Below are 23,575 nucleotides of genomic sequence, written 5' to 3'. Positions count from 1 at the left end.
GCCACTGGAAACACCTGATCTGTAACAGCCTGCATTACAGGATAACCAGATTAACCCAGCCAAGACCATAAACCATAAAATCTAATGAAATGGCATCCTCTATAGTGGAAAAAGCCCAAAACTCTGCCATTCAGTAGGAAGAGTTTAAAAAGTGTCATGTTGCACCAAGAACAAGTTCTTAAAGTCAAATTCTTTAAAAGCCAGTGTTGGGCCAACTCCACCTTGAGTCAGTGCATGAACTCTGGTTAAAAGGAGATTATTTGATTTGCTGTCTCCAAAGATGGTAGAAAATTAATTCTATAAAAACGTTATTTAGGTTAAATTTGGAGAAATTTTGGATGTTGATTAAAAAGCAAAACTCTAAAACTTAATTTCAAGAGCCGCAACAAATTAAATGCCTTTCATGTTTTTTCTTCATTGGGAATTTCAGTTTATGGATCCACCGTAATCGAGGACAATTTACTCCCATCAGAAGCTTGGTTGTTTTCGGAGGAAAAAGAAGCACAAAACAAAAAGCACTCCAAATATTGTCACAGCGAATTGTGGGTTGGACAGATTCACAGCAGGAAATAAACTAGAGAAATCCTCAACCTGCGCACATTCATCCATGCGCCGGACTCGAAATGCCCGCTGCAACTTCTGACACCAGCAGAATCACTGACTATGAGGCGGCGACATCTTTCCTCGGAGAATGGGGACGGTTCCAGCAGCGGACGTTTTTCCTCCTCTGCCTGAGCTTCATCCCTAATGGACTCACTGCGCTGTCTGTGGTGTTTCTGGCCGACACGCCGGATCACTGCTGCGCGCTGCCCGCGCACCTGAACCTCAGCGCGGCGTGGAGGAACAGCAGCATTCCGCTGGAGCAGGATGCGAGCCGCGACGGCGCTTTGGTGCCCAGCAAGTGCTCTAGATACAAAGTGGAATATTTATTAAATTACTCGGAGAGAGGCTTTCTGCCTGGATCGGACGTTAATCTGTCCAATGTGCCCAGAGAAAGCTGCCTGGACGGCTGGGAGTTTGACCACAGCGTGTATACATCTACCATTGTCTCTGAGGTGGGTGGGTTTAAGAGATGCTGTGTGGATTTTGGTCCAGGTTCACATCCAGGAAGACTTTTACATTTTGTTCATAAAGATCCCCTGCAAAACACAACCAAATCCATGATGCAAGGCTGAAAGTTTTGGTATATTTATAATTAAAAGCAATTAATTATTATAATTTACTTTGTATGAAAATGAATCTGTAGCATGAACACCCAAAAGTCCCTTTCTGTGAAGGATAAAAATGACCAAACATGCAAAATAGAAGTTAATTAACATATCTGCACTCAGCTGTGACAACAAGTCAAGTTCTAAAAAATAAAAAAGTAAATACCCCTCATATCAAATATTTGTAAATTATTGACCAACCTGAATTTAACTTATTTGTGTTTATTTTTTGACAGTGGAACCTGGTGTGTGACCAAAGCTGGAAGAAGCCTCTCACTACTTCTTTGTTTTTTTTTGGCATTCTTTCTGGCTCCTTCGTCTCAGGACAGCTCTCCGACAGGTTGCAGACTAAATATTTTGTTTCAAGAACTGAACTTAAACCGAGGCAATCACTGATCTGGTTTTATACATTTAGAAAAATGCTGCTTTTTAAAATGCATAATCTAGAAAATATTTAGGTAAACTTCATGCAAGTCAAAAATTCAATAAATCCATTACTTCTCATCCTGCTTCAGTGCTCAGCAGTGGAGAAAGTAATTGGAGCCATTCAGTCTGCGTTTGCCACGCTTGGAAAAATTGAGCAGGAATGTTAAAAACATTTTATGTGTGAGAAAGATGTTTGCCTCAGTACTTCTGTGGTGTTATCCCATTTCCAGTAAGCTTCAGATCTCCTGTTAGCCATCGGATAAAATGAGATCTAATCATTTCAAACTTCTACAGATTTCATTCCTACAGTAAGAAATCATTTCTCAGTAGTTAAGGGTCCAGAACAAAACGTAGAACAAGGGTTTGGCTTTCACTACAATAATGCAACAGAAAGTAACTAACTGTTCACCAACTTCTCTCTGCTTTGTGTCAATTTCAGATTCGGGAGGAAAATTGTGATGTTTGGTACCATTGGACTACAAGTAGTCACAACACTGATTCTGATTTTTTCTTCAAGCTGGATCATGTTTGTCGTCTTGTATTTTCTTCTTGGAGTGGAACAAATTTCCAATTACTTGGTCACATTTGTTCTAGGTATGTCAGTTCCTGTGTGCTCAACCAATCCCCCAAACAGATGTAAATTTAATGTGATATATTTTTGTGTTCAGGAGCAGAAATCTTAGGTCCACAGGCCCGAACATTTTTCTCCACTGCTGGAGTGTGTCTTTTCTTCGCGGTGGGCTACACACTCCTACCGTTGTTTGCATTCTTTGTGAGAGACTGGAGGATGCTCCAGGTGGGCTTCATGTTGGCAGGCTGCGTTTGTTTGCCCCTCTTCTGGTACGTATCATGTTTGCATGTCGTTTTTGAGCCGATTTTCTTTTCATGGAAGATTTGTTTCAGATTTCTTTCCATCTTGGACGTTATTTGGCAGTTGCAGCTCAGAAAAAGCCAATAGAGCTCCTCCTAAAATGTGATTTATAGATCGCCTTCAGCGATTTCCCTCCAATCCAGCTCTACTGGTGGTGCAGCTGCTTGTATAAGAAAAGTTTTTTCTGCTGTAACCCCTGAATGACAGGCCATTAAAAAACAAGGGTGGCAACTTTAAACTAACAGTGATGAGCAAAAGTGTAGCATAAACATCAAATACTTTTACTGTGATGTGGATCATTCAGAAAACCTTAACAGATAAGCTCGGTCACCTCAACAAATGCAAATACAAAGGTGCAGTAATTGGAAAAATATGAAATGTATTTTTTAGTATTCAAAGGTTAAAATAGCTGCTTGGAACAGAAACATAACCAGTTGTTTTCTGCTAGTGTTTGTATATGATGCTTCATATTATAAATTCAAATGACTTTTGTGATAACTTATATGACTCATATGCACAGATTTTTTTTAACAAATAATGTCATGGATTTACATTAGTGTAGGTACAGAAAATGTGAATTGATTCCCTTTGTAATATTTTGTCTTTATTCACAAACTTCAACTTTCCTTGATTCTGAAACTGATATGCTGTTTTCATAAAATGCCTTTAATTAAAGTGTGCATATGTGGCTGTGCAAAACTCAACCAGCTCACCTACCATAACAGCTTTGCATCATAACTGAAGTCTTCGTTTTCTCCCTCCTTCTGTCCACAATGTTGCAAAACGAGTCAGGTTCATCCCAGAGTCTCCTCGCTGGTTGCTTTCCCAGGGTAGAGTGGAGGAAGCCGAGGTCATCATCCGGAACGCTGCCAAGATGAACAGGATTGAATCTCCACCCGTCATCTTTACACCTCTAAAGGTCAGAGCATTAAACACCCACCATCATCTGCATAATGTGAACTCTGCAACCAAACAGCTTTAGAGTTGAATCCCTCTGGACCTTTATAGGTCCTGCTACATTTTGCAGGTAAGCTGTAATATTTGGCTTCTGTGCCATTTCCTTTGCATTCCTGTATATAAAGTGCTGCAAACATTTTGTCCAGTTACAGCCACATGTCACTTTATTCACTCAAAGTGAATACGTTGTAACCCAGGCTGGACTGGGACCAAAAAATTAAATGGTACTGCCTTTTGAGCCACGCCAGCCCATCATGATTATTTATACAAAATGTGAAGGTCAGACATCCAGCTGAATGCTGCTTGTTGGTTTGGAGTTCTGAAGAGCCATTGTGGAAAGTCCAAAGAGTCATTTGCAGCTCTAGAGCTGCCGGTTACTGTTCTCTGCCTCAGACATGTTTTAGGCTTTTGTTCTTGTAGCTTTTCTACTTCCACCTCATCACCCATCACTCTTCATCTCTCTAGTTCATCAGCTCAGATTGCTGAGTTTATAACCTCTGACAGAGGAGACAGGCAGGGCAGGCTGAGGACTAAAAGATGTCCTGCAAGAAAAATCAACCAATGCTGTCATGGCTGATGAAAATTATTTATCTTTTTTTTGTTGTTGTGATTTTATGACAGCCTCAGTTTGACCCACTAATGCGTAGGCCCACCGGACATTTGCCCAGTATGCCTGATGACCAGTCCACACATGGTTGCAATTGAAGTTATGGGTTATAATCTGTCTTAATGAAGAAGAAAGCAAATTCAAGCTCAACTTTTAAGACAATTTATGAAAAATACATATCTAAAATGTGTTAACCATGCCTCCTTTTCTTCTAATTCACAGATGATACTTTGTGTTTGTCTCCTACATAAAATCCAATTAAAACATATGAATGTTTTGGTTGTAATGTGAGGAAATTGGAAAAAAATGAAATGTCGGACATAGGTTGCAATTTGGAATATTGCAATATTTCTATATATTTTAAAAATGTTTACAGGTGAACCCACAGCAACAACAGTTATTTATACGTTTTAAAGCAAACCCATAGTGGATTAGTCACTGTATGTTAAGAAGGAAATCATTTTTGTAACTGAGGAATTCTGCCTTATATTATATAAAATATTGTCATTGCTACTTTCTAAACATTTGTTGATCCTGCTTTCTCACAGAATGAAGGCAGGACTGAAAAGACCAGGGCGCACAACATCTGTGACCTTCTTCGCACTCCAAACATCCGATGGCTCTCCGTCACGCTGTGGCTGGTCTGGTTAGTCTGACATTTTCTCAACTGACATGTTGCTTAGCAACTACGCACGCAGAGTTAGCACGCTCTACAGCTGTCATCTCAAACTGCATTCCTTGAAGACAGAAGTTCTTTATTTGTGTCTGTTGTTCTACACGCTTGAATTAAATGTTTAAATTGCTTCCCCAGCATGCCTCAGCCTCCGCAGAGCTATGCTAATGAGCTAATAATGGAGCCAGGTGCTGAAGCAGAGAAACATCTAAAATTTGTAGGATACGCCCCCTGACTGGAGTTTGAGATGATTCCTTTAAACGGACTGTGATGGAAAAATTACAATAAGGTCACATCTGCCAGTCATGTCATATTAAATGCTTATGAACTCTCACCAAAAGAACTATTTCGGTTTCATGTAGGAGGTTGGAAGTTGTTTTCTACAGCTGCATCAGAACCAGGCTGTCTCTGCCTTGTTGTTAATTCTTTATCTTTGGTATAAAACTCATGTGTTTCTCTGCCTGGCAGAGCTTTTCATCCAGACCTGCTTCATCACTGATTGTCTATGAGCTCTCTGTATTGTGCACAATATATGAATAAACCTGATTGAGTGATTTTACCTGAACAGTGCTTGGAAATAGTATTTTTCCACAACACAGACAAAAATTAAAACGAAATTCAGTCTTGCATGCACAGAACCAGTTTGTCTCTTAAAGCATCAAACTCAACACACCTCAGTCAGTTGAATGTAAGCACATTAATTGTCTTGATGCCTGTGGCGAAGATACAAATCTGGATTTGACTAGTAACACAACTTGCTGATACTGGAATGACTCCTTGCTCCATACCTTTATACAGCGATAGTAGACTCAGTGGTGTGTTCTTCCTTCACAATGTTACCTCACCATCCTGTAAGACAGAACATTGGCCTTTACCAGGTAATTCAGTCCTGAAACCAGACATTTCTCTGCTTCAGTCTAAATAAGTATACCAGAACTTTTAGAAGTTACAGAACTTTCAATAGACATTAGAAAGTCCCTTAGCTTTTTTTTCTGGCTGTAAGAAAATAAATGAGCACAATGTTGTTCTTCTGGACGCTCTCACTGCAGGTCAACTGTAGTTGAGCTGCTATAGTTTTCCTTCAGTTACAAGTCAGACAAATTTGGTTGAATCATTTTTTGGTTGCAGTAAACAAAGGCAGTCATGCAATGCATCCTAAATGACCAGGACTTTACACTCTAAGAAGGTAAATGTCTTCTGATCTACATTTAGTTATCTGAATGCATTTGATTGCCCGACTAACGTAGAAGATCATTGTTAAAGAGTTACTTAAAAAGCAGATTGAGGAAAAGGTATGATATCCTGAACAATAACTAGAGGAAACAGCAAGACTCCCATCACCATATTGTTTTGAAACCATTTCCTCTTTCCAACCTTGAGCATAAACAACCAGGCCGTCAAACCTGTTGGTCTACATTTAATCTCATGTGCACAGTTTCCCTTTTACTCTTAAAACTTGAGAATCATAAGGAAAATCTATGTAGAACTTTGCTTTTGTAAGATATTTAATTCATTTATTCATAAACTCTCAACACTTTGTTTAGTTTTTATCCCTTTGCATGTACAGATTAAAAGACTCTGGGCCCCAATGGGACAGGGTTAGGGTTAACCCAACTTCTCTTTTAAAACAATAACTAAAATCTCACATTTCTGCCGTGTTCTTGATAATTCTTGCTAAAACACAAATCCTCATCCTCAACTATCATCTTTGATTTTTGCTTTCCTAAACATTTTCATCTCTTGTGTCCCTCTTCACTAAATTCTTAGTTCCTGCCAGATACTTCAAATCCCAATGTACAGACATTTTTTATTGTTACTTTATTTTGTAGCTAAAAACCTAAATCATTTGTGCTTCCAACAGGAACACCCTCACCATCGCCTACTACGCTCTTTCCCTGAACACGGCGAACCTCCATGGAAATCCGTTCCTCAACTGTTTCCTGTCTGCTGTGATGGAGATCCCAGCCTATGCTTTGTCGTGGATTATGTTCCGCTGGTTTTCCAGACGACTCAGCCATTTCTCAGCACTTTTTGCAGGAGGATTCTTCATATTCATCATACAGTTCATACCAGAACGTACAACATCACAGCTTGTACTTCTACATTAAGCCTACTGCGTCAGGATTACATATCTAACCCTGATCAGTTTCATATTTCATTTCCTGCAGACCTGGTTGCTCTGTCCATAACATTTGAGATGCTGGGGAAGTTTGCGGTGTCCACTGCCTTCGCCGTTGTGTACGCCTACACAGCAGAGCTGTACCCCACTGTGCTGAGGAACACGGCTGTCGGCGCCTGCTCCACGGCCTCCAGGATAGGCAGCATTGTTGCTCCATACTTCATTTACTTACGTAAATACCATCATTCCCTGAACCTTTGAGCAAAATAAAATAACTAATCCTTGAGTTAAGATGCCTTGAACTTTGCCTTATTTTGGAAGGTCAAAACTATGGGGCTTAAAAATATTTTATTCATCACATTTTTAAGCGCTGCGACAGACTGGTGACCTGTCCAGGGTGACCCCGCCTCTCACCCGGAACATAGCTGGAGAGGAACCAGCAACCCTCCTGACCCCATTAGGGACAAGGGTGAACAGAAAATGGATGGATGAATGGATGGACATTTTTAAGCGTACATGTGGATTCAGCCTTCTTTGATCTCAAATCCTGAATAAAATCTAATAATTTACTTAATTGGAAGGAGTTCACCTAATTATACCTCAGTATATTTCTATCCTCTGAAAGTGTCAGAGTTTTGAAAGATAATATTAATGAACAAACAACATCAAAGAACAAGGAAGAAGCCAGAAGCAGAATTAGATTTTAGAGCAGCAACTCAGTTGGTTCAGAGCTCACTGGTTTCACTGGTTTCACTGGTTCAACCAGACTGTAACCTCCAGCAGTGACTGGAGCGGTTCTAGTTAGACTCAGTTTAGCTCACTTGCTGTTTCACTGACAGGAACACGTCTGTCACCTCAGTCCTCCAACATTCATGCGGCGGTCTGGAAAACCAAATCCGTTGATTTAATAACGTGGTTTCATTCAGAAGGCTGTTTGTTCAGTGACTTTCTTCTTCAGCAGTTTTCCTCTGAATTTTTACAAACTTATCAGGCCCACAGCTGTAACTAATCAGACAAATTACAAGGCTTGAACCTGCAGAAGGTTTTCTGAGCTGCTTCAACTTAAATGTTAAAGCTGGAGTTCAGCTGCATCCCTTCATAACAGTTACTTTTAATCAGACATGTAACTGTTTGATTCAAACCTCCAGGTTGGCTGGGTCTGTAAATAAAATCTGTTTTGTCTGTTTCTTTGCAAACAGGCAGAAGAATGACACATTTAGTTTTAAAAAAGGCCCTGCCAGAGTAAACGCATACCTGAACTGACACACTTTATATTTGTAGAGATATGCTGTTTTCCATTAGTTTTTACATATTCAAATATTCTCTCTTTTGATGTCACACCACAGGAACCTACTCTGTGTCCCTGCCGTACATCATAGTGGGAAGCCTCACAGCTTTGACTGCACTGCTGAGTCTGCTTCTCCCTGAGACCTTTGGGATGCCCCTGCCCGACACCATCAGCCAAATGCAAAGCTTTCCTGGGTAAAAAAAACCCCAAACATCTATGACTCTACATCAGGGGAGCTCAAAGTGGGTCCTCAAGGGCCGACATCCTCCATGTTTTAGTCTCTCCCTGGTTTAACGCACCTGGATCAAATGATGGCTCGTTAGAAGACCTAAGAAGAACATTGACAAGCTGAAAAGGTTGTTGGTTCCACCAGGGAAAGAACTAAAACATGCAGGATGCCGGGCCTCAAGGACCCACTTTGGTGACCCCTGATTTAGATGCTAAATCAATTTTAAAAAGCAGATTTTTCTTGGCTAAAATATTTCTTTTATTTAATCAAATAATGTCTTTGATTATGAGCTGTATAAAGGTATATAGTATGAACTGTATACTTCATACAGCTCATACCTGTATGAAGGTATGAGCTTTAAATTTTACATGCACAAAACATTTAGGTGTTGGGAAGTGTAGCAGAAACTAAAAAGAAAACTGCTTCTACTTGCTTAACTAGTATTCTCAGTAACTCCTGCATGTAACATGAAACATCTTAAACATATACACCCATCCATGCCTCAGGGAATGTTTATCCCTGTAGAACATTCTGCTCTCGGTGTGGTGTAGTAATGCAAAACAACAATAAAAAGATCAATAAGTTTGGAAGAATCCAGTCACATTTTTGACATGCCTTGCAGTTTCTTGTTTTTTTAATTGATGTGTTTTCTCTGCAGGCCAAAAATAAAAACCAAAAAATATTTATTACAGAAAGGAATGGGAACAGATCAGTTCTATAAAACATTCTAAAACTATGCATGAAGAAAGTAAATCATTTATTCAAACTACTAACAACTTGAGTCAGTTCAGATAGACTGCAGAAAGTTTCATAATTTAGAGAAGGAACTTGAAAACTGACAATGTTAGAGGTGGCAATTTTACACCTTGTTGGCAGGTCAGCCACAAAAAAAATCTTTGCTATGAAAAAGCAGTTTCTCCAGAAAGTTAAGCGGAAGGAAGAGCTGTGATAGAGAAACGTGCATAAGCACCAGGAATGACTTCAGGCTTGAAAAAATTGTGAAGAAAAGCCAAACTCAAAACGTTACATTGTCTACTATTTTATTGCAATTCAAGCTTCAGAGACAAGTTTCACAAAATGCTGATTAAACTTCCCAGCAGGTCTTTTGTAACTTATTAACTGTTTTATTATTTAAATGTCAGTGTCAGTAATCTTACTGAACAAATGTGCATTTATTTTATCTTCCAGATGTTGCCAGAAAAGACCTTACGTCCTCGCCAGAACTAAAGAAGAGGAAAACGCTGCTGAAGAAAAGTCTCTGGCCAGACAGCTGTAAATTCTGTGGAGTAAAAACTGCACAGAAAATATGGAAAAGAACACAGATTCAGGATATGGAAATCCTGAATCTTTATTCATAAACAATGGGTTTACTTAAAGAGTCTCTAAGTCTGATGGTGCTTTAGACATTTTTCTTAAAAAAGACAAAAGAACAGTTCTTTCTAAGTCCTTTTTCCTCTCTTTCATTATATATATATATATATATATATATATATATATATATATATATATATATATATATATATATATATATATATATATATATATATAGAGAGAGAGAGAGAGAGAGAGAGAACCCAACTGTATATGTTGTAGTGATAAACTCAGGGAGAACTAAGGATGACCTTTCCTTAAGTTCACAAATTTTAAGACATAGAAATGTTTGTTTAACATGAACAGCAACAAAACTGTTGAGGAGGTCCAATGTAATTCAGAAAGAAAAAAAATACTTCTGGAAGTGTTGAAAAAAAGATTTTAAAGCTGAACCAGCAACACTCAGTCACAGAGGACTGTCTGACAACACAACTGGTTCTGAGGCTTCGGTTTTTTGGATACAGGGACATTTGGTCCTGTGGTGAAAAAAAAAGACAAGTGAGCAAAAGCAAGCTGAATTCATCAAATGACACACACACACACAGACGCACACACACACACACACACACACACACACACGCACACACACACGTTTCTGTGAAAGTTTGCTGACAAAATTGCAGCCAACATTTAGAGGTGGAGCAGCGTCAGTACGGTAGTTGTTTCCATTACACCTTTTGCTTCAGCGCCATCCACTGGTTGATTGTCATCATTACATATTATCGACTGAGTGTGATGCACATTTGTTAAGCAACTAATGTCTAAATAAAAAAGCAATTTTGTTATTTTATTTCAGTGTGTGTCTGCTTGCCTGCCGGTTTGGTGTGAGGATTATAAACCCTGTTCTGGTGAAAATTTAAGTCTCTGCATGTTACAGAATACAGTTCACTGTATTCTTGTGTGGAAGAACAGACAAAAAAATACAGTTGAAACTAGACATTTGCATATTTTTCTTCCTTTTGACATTAAGTAACTACCTTTAAGGCAGTTAGTCCGGTTTGCTTTTAATCAGTTTATTAAGTCACAGCTTTTTTTATACGTCCAAAAGACAAATACACAACATGGAAGTGCACAACATTCCAGCAAACTATTGTGAGATGCTGCTGGAAGAAAACAAGTCATGAAGTTTAAAGGCAGATCTACAAATAATAAGGTAATGTCAACCTTTGAATCTAAAGAAATGAAAATGTTGTGTTTTGTATTATTTTGGTTTAAAATTCAATATTTCAATAATAATAATAAAAAAAACTTTCAGTGTAACATGCAAAACTGATCGAGTTACATCAGTTTTACTAACTACTTACTGAATAATTTAGAAACAGGTAAAAATCTGACTACATACCTTTGTCTTTTATGCATTTGTTGAAGGGTTTCAGGCAGTGGTTGCTTGAAAGTCTCTAGAAGCAAAAGAGCAACAAAGGCGGCAACAGCTCCCAGAGAGAAAGGTGTTTTGTACCTTTCTTTCCAGGTACAAAACACTGGAAAGAAATGATTTAATTACCTCCTCCTGGTGTCGATCAGTTCTCCAGAGTCTTAATGACCTCATTATTCTAGTCAGTGTTGCAGCAGAGGCACACCTAAAAGCTGCAGCACTGCAGCCCTCTCGGACCGGAGTTTGAGACCCCTGTAACACCCCCTTTAAATATTTTCACATGAAAAATTCACCTAATAGTTCCAATTTTATTATTATTATTATTATTATTATTATTATTATTATTATTATTATTATTATTATTATTATTATTATTATTATTATTATTATTATTATTATTATTATTATTAAAACATAGTGATTAAGTAGTTTACCTGCATTGCATAATTTAGCAACAAGACAAAATGTCTCTAATGGACCTCTTATTAATGATTTTCCTTAACTTAAAAGTGTCTATCGTATTTCCCACTGGATTATGAGGCGCACTGTCTGTGAAATGTCTGTTTTCAATTTTTTTTCATTTATAAAGCGCACCAGTCTATAAGGCGCATTAAGCGAAACTAAACAGATTACTCCGCTCCTGACTACTGTAGCCGTAATATAATGTAACTAAAACATTTCGACTGAGCGCAGTGTACCACACAAAACCACTTCAAGGCCAGTAAGCACAACTAGAATTAATCCATAATATTTCACTAGAGGGCGCTGTTTTGCCCCAGAACAACATAAAGGCGCACTGTCATTTTTGGACCAAATTAAAGGCTTTAAAGTGCGCCTTATAGTCCGACAGTTACGGTACTCACTGCACTACGAGGAGGATGAGAGTTGTGATTCTGATGCTGCTGATCCTGAAAAGGTCCAACACGCCGCTTGGTTTCTTGTCAGATTTTGTGTTAACTTGCCGAGACAGAAAACAGAAGTTATGGAGAAGATTTTAAATTCAGCTTCTGTAAACATTCTCAACTTGTGACGGTGTTTACACATCTTGGCAAGATTTCATCCTGGATGTTTGATTTCTGAAAGCGTTACAAAAATCAGAAATTGTTTACTTAAACTCTCAGCTCAAAATTTAGAATTAATTGTCAACAGAATTACAATTAAAATCCAGCACTTTATTTGTCAGTGTAGATTTTTTGACTTTGTTACAAGATTTATTTTTAGCTGTTTCAAACTTCAGAAAATGTCAAAGAAAGAGAAAAAGATTGAGTACTGGTCATTTTGCCCTGTCATTACTTCACATAACTCATGCATTTAGAAACTAAACAACTTCATCATTATTGCAAAATATCAATAATAGGAGTACAAACTGGAAAAGAGGAAAACAAAAACTCCAACTATTTTAATTAAAAATGTAAATAAAGAAACAAGTTAGTTTTTTTCTATTCCTGTTTCACCTCCAGTCAGAAGGTTTGTAGGTTTTATTTTTTGTTTGCTGCATCTTTGTTGAATAGCAGTTTTGTTTTTTTTTATACAGTGGCCAGGGAAATCTTCCCTTCACATCATGTAAAGTTAAACAGTGAACTCTTAGATTTAAATGTTTTAAATTTTCAGTAAACCTCTTTATTACAGGTAACATCTGCATTCAATAAATGCCAGTGTTCCCTCTTTTTCTGACGTTCTTGTGTTTTGTGTTTCGGGTTTGACTGTTGAAAGAAAGGATTTCTGATTTGAACCACATAGTTTGTGTTTTAGAGTTTGAAGGGCAACTTACACTATCAGTTTCAAAGATGACAGTTGGAGTTTGAACTTTGTTCCATCGAGCAGCTTTTCTGATTACAGCCTCGGCTTCCTTTACTCGGCCTTGAGAGAGAAGCCATCGAGGAGACTCTGGGAGAAGCCTGCTCAAAATTAAGCAATCCACAAAGAGGATTAGACAGGATAATTTAATTAAAATGCAATATGGTTTTCAAGATTTTCAAGTAACTTGCTGTAAATGCAATTTTAAGGAGAGTTCTTGAAACCTACCACCAGAGGGGGATGTAGACCAGACAAGGGAGAGAGAGAGCCACGAGGAGAGATTTCCAGTCCCTCAGAAAGTAAGCGACAACAGGAAGCAGCATGTATCCAACAGCAAAACCTAAGCATGTGCCCATAGATGAATAAAGGATACGTATTTTATCAGTCAAAACCTCAGCACCTAAAAAATCAAACACAAGAAAACTATTTGGAACATGATAGAATTTATAAAGAATCGTTTATGTGTTAAAATCATATTCTGTACCAAGAACTAAAGCTGCAACAAAGTTGGATATTTGTCCCAGTCCATTGAAGAAGAGGAGAATAACAAACATGGTCCATGAGGTAGAAAAGACTTGAGCAAAGGTAAATATTATTTGTGCAGCCAATGTTGCAAATAGAATAGGTTTCCGTCCATACCTAGAGAAAGAAGGAAAGAAATATTTTATCTTAGGTCCTAATGCAAGCCAAAATTAAGGCAGAATAAACATTTTTTAAACAATGTTTTCAGCATAAAACATCTTAAACTAACACAGTACATCTGTTAGAACAGAATACTTCTGTGATAATTGTGTTTACTGAATCTTTTTGACATTCAATTGTCTCATCAGACAGAAATTAACATCCAGAAATGAAGCTTGTGAACAAACAAGAATAAAATGCACCTGAATGTCTTTATTTGTTACATTTTTGGTTAAAATATTTTTATTCTAGTAAAGTAAAGTGTGTAGATTTTTTTGTTTAATAAGAGTAGTGCCACTTCAGAGTTATAGTATTCAAGTGAAAGTAAGAAATACAGTGCAGCAGAACTATTCTTGGAAGTAAACTTGTTCGACCAAAGTCTAAATGTAACGGAATAAAAGTACTTAGTTACCACACATCTCTGCATTTAGTCTCATATCTACTAACTCTCATTGCTTTCCTGTCCCTTCTGAAAAAAATGCAAAAAATTTCACCATTTCACATTTTCCTTCTTCCAAATTTTTAGTTACAAATAACATTTAGCATTTCAGGAACAATCACCAAACTGGATATGCAAATCTGCTTTTAAGTTAAAAGTAAAACTTGCTCTACCTGTCTGACAGCTGTCCGGAGAAGAAGGATCCAACAAGAACTCCAATAAAGAAAACTGAAGTAGTAAATGGCTGCACCCATTGGTCATCGCACACCAAGTCAAACTGAAAGATATAATTTATTTAAATCCCAACATTGAACAAATGAAATAATCTCTGCTCAGTAAAGCTTCACATGTTTCTTCCCATTTCTTTGGCTCTATTGGAAGTGGTGATAGTTGCTCATGATATTCACGTTTGTTTTCCCTGCTGCTCATTTCCTAACGAGGTTCTAGTGAAGCATTAAAATTCACTCAGATTTACAAGCAATGATTCACAAGAAGACTGATGTAGTTTATATCTTAACATTTATTTTAGAAACCTAAGAAACATCATTATTATCATTATGCTACGTACTATGAAACATTCTAACTAAAAAAGAGTGAACTTTGTAAAACCATCAGGTAAAGGGTGTCGTTAACCCTTCGTGTTTGTACGACTTCCCAGTAGTCATCATAAACAGGTGAAAGAGAGCTACAAACACAACCAGGGACTAACAAGAACAAAATGAAGGACAGATGATACCAACATTGGACCATGCAAATAAAAGCATTTGGTAAATAGCTAAGAAGTTATTACGGTTAACTGAAGTGTGCCAGATTATGAAACATTAATTTTATATCAGACAAAGACCTCAGAAATAATTTTAAGCATTTCTACAATAATACTTTCAACTGGTAATGAAAACAACTATCCAACAACACTCTATGGGGTCTTTTCCCAGAATGTAGTTGAAAAATTTGTTGGGTTTGAGATATATATATTTTTTTCACATTTTACTTTTGAGCAGAAATGACTTGGACCTGATTGTGACTTATCACAGCATCCTAAAGAAATTTTCCACAGTGAGACCATTTGGAGTTGGAACTGCTTCTCGTGAATAGGTAATTACTAAACAAAAGATCTGGGCTGATAAGCTAACGCTGAGCTAACGGGTTACAGGTGTGAGTGAAGGAACAGGCGGCGAGGGAGAGCGCACAGGGGAACAGGAAATAAATCTAACACTAAAAAAAAAACTAAAGAAACATCAATAAACTAAAAACGTAACTAAAAACACTAAGAAACACTGAATTAAAGGAAAACAGGAACAAAACTCATCTTGACAAAATAAAAACAAAATACTAAACTGAAACAAAAATAATAACAAAACTAAAATCAAATCAAACTACAAAACAACCCAGGATCCTTACAATAATTTGTTAAGATAATTTAGTCTACTTCATGTCACCAAACAGATTGTAGGAGTAATAAGGGCTGGTGAGGCTAAATATAGGAAATTCCTATTTTAATAAGTGGAACAAATACTCTTTCACATAGGGTGAAGTTGGTTTGGTGCCGTTTCTCCCCTTTTGAATAAAATCATTACCTGAAAACTGCTCCTTGTACCTACTAATCAATTTTCTTTCATATGATTCATCTAAAACATTTTTACTTTAAAACAGCACAAACACAAGAAACTTGTAAAGGAACAAGCATTTTCTTGTTGCAGCAACTGTACAGTTACCTTCATGGAAGGCAAATTAGTACACTAAAATTAAATATTGTATATTCTAGGAACCTGGATGAGGTGACTTACTGTTTTTGGTATAATGCTTTTCCTCCACTCCTCTGAGACATTGAGGTCCGGTAGGAAGCAGTGGTGATCTGGTACATCAGTCAGAAAAACAAGATTGAAAGCACCAAATCCATTGGGGATAATGCTCACACAGAGCAAAAAAAAGACGACTTTTTGAAAACATCCCCACTGATCCAAAAAGGCAACAATCTCCTCATACTCTTTCATTCTTAACTGATTCTTTTCCTGATCCGTCTGCCAGTCTGTCCTCACCACAAAGGTTAAATACTACATAATCACGCAGGCAACAGGTAAAAATTGTGCATGTCATGAATAGTGTAGAAGACCAGTTGAACATGCAAGCTCTTGTAAGATCTTGCATAGCTAGATATACCAGTTAAACGAGGATCCAGCGTAAAGAGCTGTAAGCCTTTGAAAGGAAGGATTAGACCTCGTGATGCAGACATGCGCAGTGGGCAGTTCCTAAAACATCAGTTAGAAAACCTGCAGTTGAGATTGGTGGACAACATCCAGGTAAGAGTCATGTAGAGCAACAGGAAGCAGACAGAAGAAGCGAATGGGCGGATCTGTTATCAGAACTGGAAACCAAGATTCTAGCAAAAATAAAAAAGTTGCCAATGGGCATGTAAGCTACAGATTAAAACCCGTTTGAAAAGTCGACTGCCTCATGTTTGACTTTTGACAAAATTTTCTGAAAGTTACATTATCACACTGATAGAGCTCTCTAACAGAGGAAACAACTTTAGTATGACTGCAAAGTATTCACACCCTCGCATCTTTTCACATTTCGTTACATCGCTGATATCGACCCACATTATAGAATTAGACAATTTATTATTGGCCAGAGTTTATTAATCCAGGTTCTAGTCATTCCTATTTATTCTAATTCTAAATAATTGTCACCAGAGTGCTTTTCAGAGTGTTTAAGACAAAACCTTTCTTGTGTCAGTTTCCAGATTTGGGCCTTGACACCATCCAGCTTTACAAGACTACACCTGTAATAATCCCCTTAACTTCACTGCTCAGTTTTTGCTCTGAAATGCAACTGGATGTTTAATTACAAATTAAGTCAAGTCAGTAAAAAGGACCACATTCAATTTGCAAAATAATTTCAAGAATAGGTGGTAAAGATCACATGCACCGCAGCATAATCACAAGTATCACAGCAAAGGCTGAAATGCTAACATTTATTGATACGGGTTGCAGAATCCAAAGTGCTGGGATTCATTGGAATGCAGCAGCTCATACAAATCAGCACTGGCACTACATCAGTAAAAAGAGACAAACATTCCTTTGAGTCATTATTCAATGACACAAACAAGGTACAGGCTGACACTTTAAAAAAAACTTTCATTTTTAATTTGTTGGGGGCTAATTGCTTGATGGAGAAGTGTTTTAGAAAGTTCTGTAATGTTCTGGTATGTCTTATTACTCAAACGTGATTGATTGATTGGTTATTACTCATCATAACAATACTCAAATAATGACAGCAAAAGAAGAACTTTGGCAGGGCTTTGGAGAGACCTTTGGAGGGGAGGAGACTCAAAGTTAAAATGATTGTACACTATCTTAAAACACTGTACAACAACAGCAACAACCCATATTAATCAAGAATCTAATATTTAATTGTATCATACTACATCATTGTCACCATGTGGGGGCAATGCAGAGCAATTTTAGTCTATGTTTTCCCTGTTAGGTGTGATGTTGCTGTTCTGCTGCTGACAGTGCTGAAATGGTTAAATTGTAACAGACTATTGATCGAGAACTTTAGCAGTCATTTATTGCAACTCAATGTAACCTGGTACCTTCTGAGTAGCAGGAAGTATGAGAGAAGCTGCTATCTATGACAGCCATAGATAACAAGGTCCAATGGTTTCACATTTAACAAGTGAGGAAAAAGTTTTATTTTAAGAAAATATTGAGAAAATGACCAGTGGGTCAGTTATGCTAGTCTAACTGCTGCTATTGACCTCCTTAACAGGTGCTGTGCAGTTCGGTGTGTTTTGGTTCCGCCGTACTAAATTAAGGCGACCCACACACTAACTCCAGAGTAGAGCAGGTGTTTTTAAACAGCTAATCAACCACTGCTGTGTTCAGGCGATATAATATAAACATTAAGCCTGACAGCAATACTGTATGTAACGGGCTGAATGTTCTGTTTTGGTATTTTCGCGTAATTTTTTGTATGGGAAAAGTTCGTTATTTGGTGGTGATTCCCCCCGATGGACTTGAACGTATCTCTGCTTTGTCAGCTGGTTGAGCTGTGGTTTGACGATCACCAGGGCAACGGGTCAGCGCGTAGGGTAAGCCGAGACACAGAGCGAGAAAAAAGCAGAGTACAAGTGGTTTTGTCTGGTTTTATTCTTCCCCTTTTATCAGCGTTATTGTACCTTTATTGTGGCCCACTGCAGCCGCTGCAATTTCTAAAAGTTAAACAGGCAACAAAAACTGAACCAATTTCCTTTTTTGTTCGTAGAACGTGACGATATGTGTAACAGTCATAAAACTATGGCCCTGTTTACGCGACACCAATTTCTGGTGAAAATGGAAGAGTTTCGTTGTGTTTTTACTGTAAATTTACATGAAAATAGCAAATAGAGAATGTTTTCTCTGACTACAGAACAGTTTGAGAACGGGTTCTGTGGCTCCTATAGCGGCAATTATGTAAAATAAAATGACTGACCAATATAAGGCCCTGTTTACATGACAATGATCCAACGAAAATGGAATTTTTGTTTCGTTTCTGTTAACACGTTTACATGAAGACATTCTAATTACAATCTCCAATCAATTTAATTAATGCTGGTCAAACTATTTCGATGCGTACCGTTATAGAGTAACGGTACACATGGAAAAGGTCGGTGCTAGGTTCTTTGAAGCTAAGTGCGCATGTATTTTAAAAAAGTTCTACTTGAAGGCACGTCGATTCGCGCTCCAGGTATGTTAAATATGGCGTCTCTACAAACTGCACTTCTGGAGTTGGAGAATGAATCCGTTTTGTTTAAAGTTAATGTATACAAAATGCCACTGACACTATGAACCGTGTCTGTGTGGTCTGCTTAAGATTCTCTACAAAGTTAATAATTTTACAGTTCTTGAAGGTTCAGACCATGGAGACTCAGTCACGACTTCCCCAAGTGAAAAAAACTGCACTTACTCTCCTAAAAATCCCCTTGCTTTTTCTGCTGCTCTACATCTTTATTTGCTCACTTGACATTTTGAGCTCTGCCTTTCAACTTGCAGGAGGTAAGTTAAGCACATGGTTTCATTTACTAAAGGGACAGAAGAGGGATTAATTTTTCAAACTGGAAAGTTTTCTTCTGTTTTCCATTAATGTCTGCTCACAGGCAGGGCAGCTGGGGAAATCTTCCAGAAAAATGCTGTCTTGTCTAACCCGGTGGCTGGCGTGATGGTGGGGATTCTGGTGACAGTCTTAGTCCAGAGCTCTTCCACATCAACCTCCATCGCAGTCAGCTTGGTGTCCTCTGGTTGTGAGTAAGAATAACTATCTACAGAAACAGCAGCACTTAGCAAAAATCTGAAAATAGTCCCCACATGTCAGCATTTGTGTTTCTGTCAGTTTACACCATCTTTTCTGATCTAATGGTCTCTTCAGTGCTGGATGTAAAGTCAGCCATTCCCGTTGTCATGGGAGCCAACATTGGAACATCAGTCACCAACACTATTATTGCTTTAATGCAGTCTGGAGACAGGGGCGAGTTTGGAAGGTATTGTGCATAACAAAATTACCCATAATTCACAGCAGAGGACAAACAAGTTTTCAAACAGTCGTTGAGTGAAGTTAGGAAAACATTTAAACTGACTGCTCAACTAGAACCACAATGGAGGCTATAGAAACGTAATGTAGTTTGAAGAATATTTGTTCAGGGAAAACGTGTCACAGCAGCCAACACAAAGAAAAACACTTCTTTTATCACAGCCAAGGTTCATTAGGATAGGAAGTAAACAGGAGGAAAACAACATCAAAAATCACCAACAGCTTTACGTTTCCTGATAAACACATCAACCAACTGCAGATGACTGACAACATTTTTATTCGATTGAAACAGTCAAAGCTAATGCCACCCAAAATCAGCAATGATATTAAATAATGTCACAATAAATTATAATTTCCGTTGCTGTCTGAGTCATTTGGATTATAATCTCACCACTTGGTGGCACTAATAGAACATAGAAATATAATTCCTACATGGTCAGTTTATCTTATGTATATACATATGATTAATTTAGCTTTAACCAAGGCATTGTTTTGAAGCAATTAAAATTTTATAAATAGATGTCTCTTTTGGGTCATCCTGGATCAATTCTATTTCCCTGCTTTGATAACCCTGTTAATCTCTTCCAGGTGTGCGATAATAAACCCAAAATGACAAAAACTTATCTACTCTCATTGTTTCTGATCTCCACAGTTTAAAATAGGACAAACATTGTCGCCCTCCTGTAGCAGCTGTTTCTGTATATTCTTGTGTTCTGGATGTCGTCCAGTTTTGTGGACAGGAAGTTAGCTGATGTCCTACTGAAGTCACTCAGCAGCTGTATTATGATCCCATTCCAGTCCTCACGGCCCAGTGTTCTGCATGTTTTATATTATGATTTTTGATTTATTTACATTTGTTTATGTCGAATGTTGACATTATCCTTATTTGCAGGGCATTTGCTGGAGCAACAGTTCATGACTGCTTTAATTGGTTGTCGGTTCTGGTGCTTCTCCCTCTGGAAGTTGCAAGTGGAATGTTAAGGCACATGTCACTGGCTGCAGTTAACACCCTTCAGCTGAGAGGCGGAGATGATGCGCCTGAACTTCTGAAAGTTCTCACTAAGCCGTTGACTAAGTTGGTAATCCAGGTAATGTGAAAGTCACTTTCCTTTCAGCCACGTTTAATGACGTGACTCACTCTCTCTTTTATTTCCACTTAATCCTGCTGCTCTGCAACTTCAAATATATCCTGGCAACAAAATGAAGACTGAGCATTCTCACATAGTGAAAAAGTGTCCTTTGAAAGCGTCACTCATTAAGAGATTTAGCATTTTCCTGGAGAGAAAAGCGTACCTTTTAAACTGATTCTGTACAATCCTCCAGCAGCTGTGGGACTTTGGGAGCGGCATTAAGGCTTTGTGCTGCAGTCGATACTGTCCCAACAATAGAGACATAATATCCATCTGATGCTCCAGTCTGAACAGAAAGAAATGGGTCAGAGTGGAAACTAATTTCTTCCAATGTTTCTTTTTTCTCTGACACTCGATGTTAATTTTTTCTGATTTAGTTGGATAAATCAGCCCTTACAGCACTGGCCACAGAGGACCACGTTCAGACGAACTGGAGTCTGGTGAAGCGTTGGTGTAAATCTGCTGTTATGAAGGTAGACAGCAGGCTTTCTGGCCTTCTGACTTGTTTGGTAAAATCTTTTACAATAAATGACTTTATTTGTCCATAAATATGCAAAAGCATATGATAATATTGTTTTAATACTGTGTGAGAACTCAATATTGTATTTTTTGTCCCATTATTACTTGCCTAACTCTGTTATTGTTAACAGAACAAAACATTGTGGGGAGCACAGAACCTTTCAAGAAAAACATCTAAATGTACGTCTGCACAAATGAGTTTCAGTGTTTTTCATCATTTTTATAAAACAATCAAGCATGAACCTGCTCTACAAAAGAAACAATGAGAGGAGTTTTTTTATTACTTTCACAAAGATCTCTTAGAAAATATCTGTACATCTTGTAACTGTGTACAGCTTTAAACTCCACGTCTCTGCCTCTGTCAGGTAAGCATCTGTTCGCGGACTCCTCCCTGTCAGACTTGGCCATCGGTATCATCCTGCTGCTCTGCTCCTTGTTAGTCGTCTGTTGCAGCCTCATACTGCTGGTCAAACTGTTGAACTCCCTGCTAAAGGGCCAAGTGGCAAATGTTATAAATAAAGTCATTAACACAGGTAAACCACCAAAGTTTGTTCTGCTAATCACTGAGTCATTACACACAGAACGTATTAAAATAGTTTTGTGAAAAGTATGAGAGCTCAACCAAACATGTTATGACATGTCAGGATTTCTGATCTCTGTCTCTTACTCTGTGCTGTCTTGCTTTTCAGATTTCCCCCCTCCTTTTACCTGGGTGACAGGTTATCTGGCTCTGTTAGCTGGAGCTGGCATGACATTTTTGATCCAGAGTAGTTCTGTTTTCACATCTGCCATTACACCACTCATAGGTAAAAAACAGAAAAAGTCTTTTATCATTCTCATCCATCAAAATATACAGTCATTCTTCAATCGTGACGAACTGACAGTAGCTTTGTGGATTGCTGTGTGTTTGTTGGTGATTCTAATTTAGTTGGTTAAAGATTTTATGAAATGTGGTGTTAAATATTGTATTGTGGTTTGACAGGGGTTGGTGTGATTAGTGTTGAAAGGGCTTACCCTTTGACCCTGGGGTCCAACCTTGGAACCACTGGTACAGCTCTGTTAGCAGCCCTGGCTAGTCATGCAGATAAGATAGCTGCTGCCACACAGGTAAAAATAAAAATAGTTTTTGTCTCTATTTAGCCAGGTTTCATCTTTCAGAAAGTATTTTCACTGTTTAGAAAACGAGTGTTGCTTTTCTGTTCGGTAAAGTTTTTGTTTCATCCTATCCATTCCTACTAATGTTATAACACCTTATGCATATTTTATGTACAGTTAAACTAGCTGGTTAGTCAAATATCTTTGTGCTGATTTTGAAGAATCCCAACTAAATTAATAAGTATAAACTCTGCATTGACAGTTGAATCTTATGTATTGGAACAAGGTCAATCTGAATCATCCTCATTAAAATCTATTCCATTTTATTCTATTCTTTGTTTTAGGTTGCCTTATGCCACTTTTTCTTCAACATCTTTGGTATCCTCCTTTGGTATCCGATACCAGCCACTCGTTTACCCATAAGACTGGCCATTGAACTCGGAAAGTGCACTGCCAGGTATACTTTTAAATATTTTATATTTAATTTAAAAACCCCCCAAAAATGAACACATGGTTTTATTACAAATAATTAAATGAAATGTTTATAGGTACCGCTGGTTTGCTGTCCTCTACCTCGTCCTGTCTTTCCTGCTGTTCCCTTTGGTGGTGTTTGGTCTCTCCTCGGCTGGCTGGAAGGTGTTGACTGGAATTGGTGTACCAGTCATTATATTGATTGCATCTGTAATAACGATAAACCTCCTCCAAGCACGGAGGCCTGAGTTTTTGCCGCCAATACTGCAGAACTGGAACTTTCTTCCTGTTTGGCTCACGTCACTGCAGCCAATGGATGACCTCATTACCAGGGTGACTCTCTGGTGTGGACAAACCAGAGGTAAATATTCTCTTAATAATACCGGACACAATTACATTCTGGTGCATTTTTCTATTTGCTGATGATGATATGGTATTCTAGCGTGTCTAAGGAGAAATGAAAGACCGGACGCCACTTCCAATGGAAGGAGAGCGTGGACTGCTCAGAGCCTGACGAGAACCAAATAAATCAAACAAAACAATATAATGATAGTAGTTGAGTATTAAAACACAACCAGGAAAGCAGAACAAAGCAGAGCAAAGAAATCAACAAGGAGTTTGACTTCAGAAAACAACATGCCAAATTATGAGAAACACAGACTTTCAGCATTGGTCCACTAAACTTTAAATCACTCAATTATTGTGCTTTTTTTTATGACCACCAGTTCTAGAACTACAGTGTATGAAGTTCATC

At 38.0% G+C, this 23,575-nt stretch overlaps 3 protein-coding genes across 3 annotated transcripts; 2 read left to right on the top strand and 1 right to left on the bottom strand.

Moving 5' to 3' along the window:
* Positions 1–591: 591 nt before the first annotated feature.
* Positions 592–9,858, top strand: LOC122844668 (solute carrier family 22 member 5-like). Its single transcript, XM_044140357.1, has 10 exons — positions 592–1,055; positions 1,445–1,548; positions 2,074–2,228; positions 2,303–2,474; positions 3,298–3,424; positions 4,618–4,715; positions 6,604–6,818; positions 6,911–7,093; positions 8,208–8,343; positions 9,567–9,858. Exons 1-10 carry the CDS (start codon positions 624–626, stop codon positions 9,652–9,654), a joined length of 1,710 nt encoding a protein of 569 aa, XP_043996292.1. The 5' UTR covers positions 592–623; the 3' UTR covers positions 9,655–9,858.
* An 87-nt stretch (positions 9,859–9,945) lies between these two features.
* Positions 9,946–16,137, bottom strand: LOC122845324 (solute carrier family 22 member 4-like). The gene is made up of 8 exons (XM_044141529.1): positions 15,826–16,137; positions 14,212–14,315; positions 13,403–13,557; positions 13,147–13,318; positions 12,889–13,019; positions 11,993–12,078; positions 11,092–11,237; positions 9,946–10,225 (listed from the first exon to the last, which is right to left on the bottom strand). The coding sequence occupies exons 1-8, from the start codon at positions 16,030–16,032 to the stop codon at positions 10,156–10,158; spliced, it is 1,071 nt and encodes a 356-aa protein (XP_043997464.1). The 5' UTR covers positions 16,033–16,137; the 3' UTR covers positions 9,946–10,155.
* A 1,890-nt stretch (positions 16,138–18,027) lies between these two features.
* Positions 18,028–23,476, top strand: LOC122844664 (sodium-dependent phosphate transport protein 2A-like). The gene is given in 14 exon segments (XM_044140352.1): positions 18,028–18,131; positions 18,921–19,074; positions 19,176–19,319; positions 19,445–19,556; positions 20,499–20,694; positions 21,114–21,209; positions 21,387–21,435; positions 21,621–21,788; positions 21,945–22,061; positions 22,238–22,362; positions 22,695–22,807; positions 22,899–23,182; positions 23,264–23,296; positions 23,299–23,476. Coding segments are annotated over 14 exon segments (1,755 nt in total). The 5' UTR covers positions 18,028–18,050; the 3' UTR covers positions 23,382–23,476.
* The last annotated feature ends 99 nt before the right edge of the window (positions 23,477–23,575 follow it).

This window comes from Gambusia affinis, linkage group LG15 (genome assembly GCF_019740435.1).
Source record: "Gambusia affinis linkage group LG15, SWU_Gaff_1.0, whole genome shotgun sequence".
In the NCBI taxonomy this organism is placed as follows: domain Eukaryota; kingdom Metazoa; phylum Chordata; class Actinopteri; order Cyprinodontiformes; family Poeciliidae; genus Gambusia; species Gambusia affinis.
The sequence above is the reverse complement of the archived record's forward strand: the minus strand, read 5'-3'. Positions and strand labels throughout refer to the sequence as shown.

What these genes read in the sequence shown, in the direction of transcription:
- LOC122844668 (XM_044140357.1), top strand. Translation starts at nt 624, where the DNA reads ATGCCCGCTGCAACTTCTGACACCAGCAGAATCACTGACTATGAGGCG. An exon ending in GTTTGTTTGCCCCTCTTCTG is followed by an intron (nt 2,475 to 3,297) that starts GTACGTATCATG and finishes AAAACGAGTCAG; the next exon opens with GTTCATCCCAGAGTCTCCTC. An exon ending in CAAATGCAAAGCTTTCCTGG is followed by an intron (nt 8,344 to 9,566) that starts GTAAAAAAAACC and finishes TTTATCTTCCAG; the next exon opens with ATGTTGCCAGAAAAGACCTT.
- LOC122845324 (XM_044141529.1), bottom strand. Translation starts at nt 16,032, where the DNA reads ATGAAAGAGTATGAGGAGATTGTTGCCTTTTTGGATCAGTGGGGATGT. An exon ending in TCCGGACAGCTGTCAGACAG is followed by an intron (nt 13,558 to 14,211) that starts GTAGAGCAAGTT and finishes TTCTTTCTCTAG; the next exon opens with GTATGGACGGAAACCTATTC. An exon ending in TCACAACTCTCATCCTCCTC is followed by an intron (nt 11,238 to 11,992) that starts GTAGTGCAGTGA and finishes TAATTAAATCAT; the next exon opens with TTCTTTCCAGTGTTTTGTAC.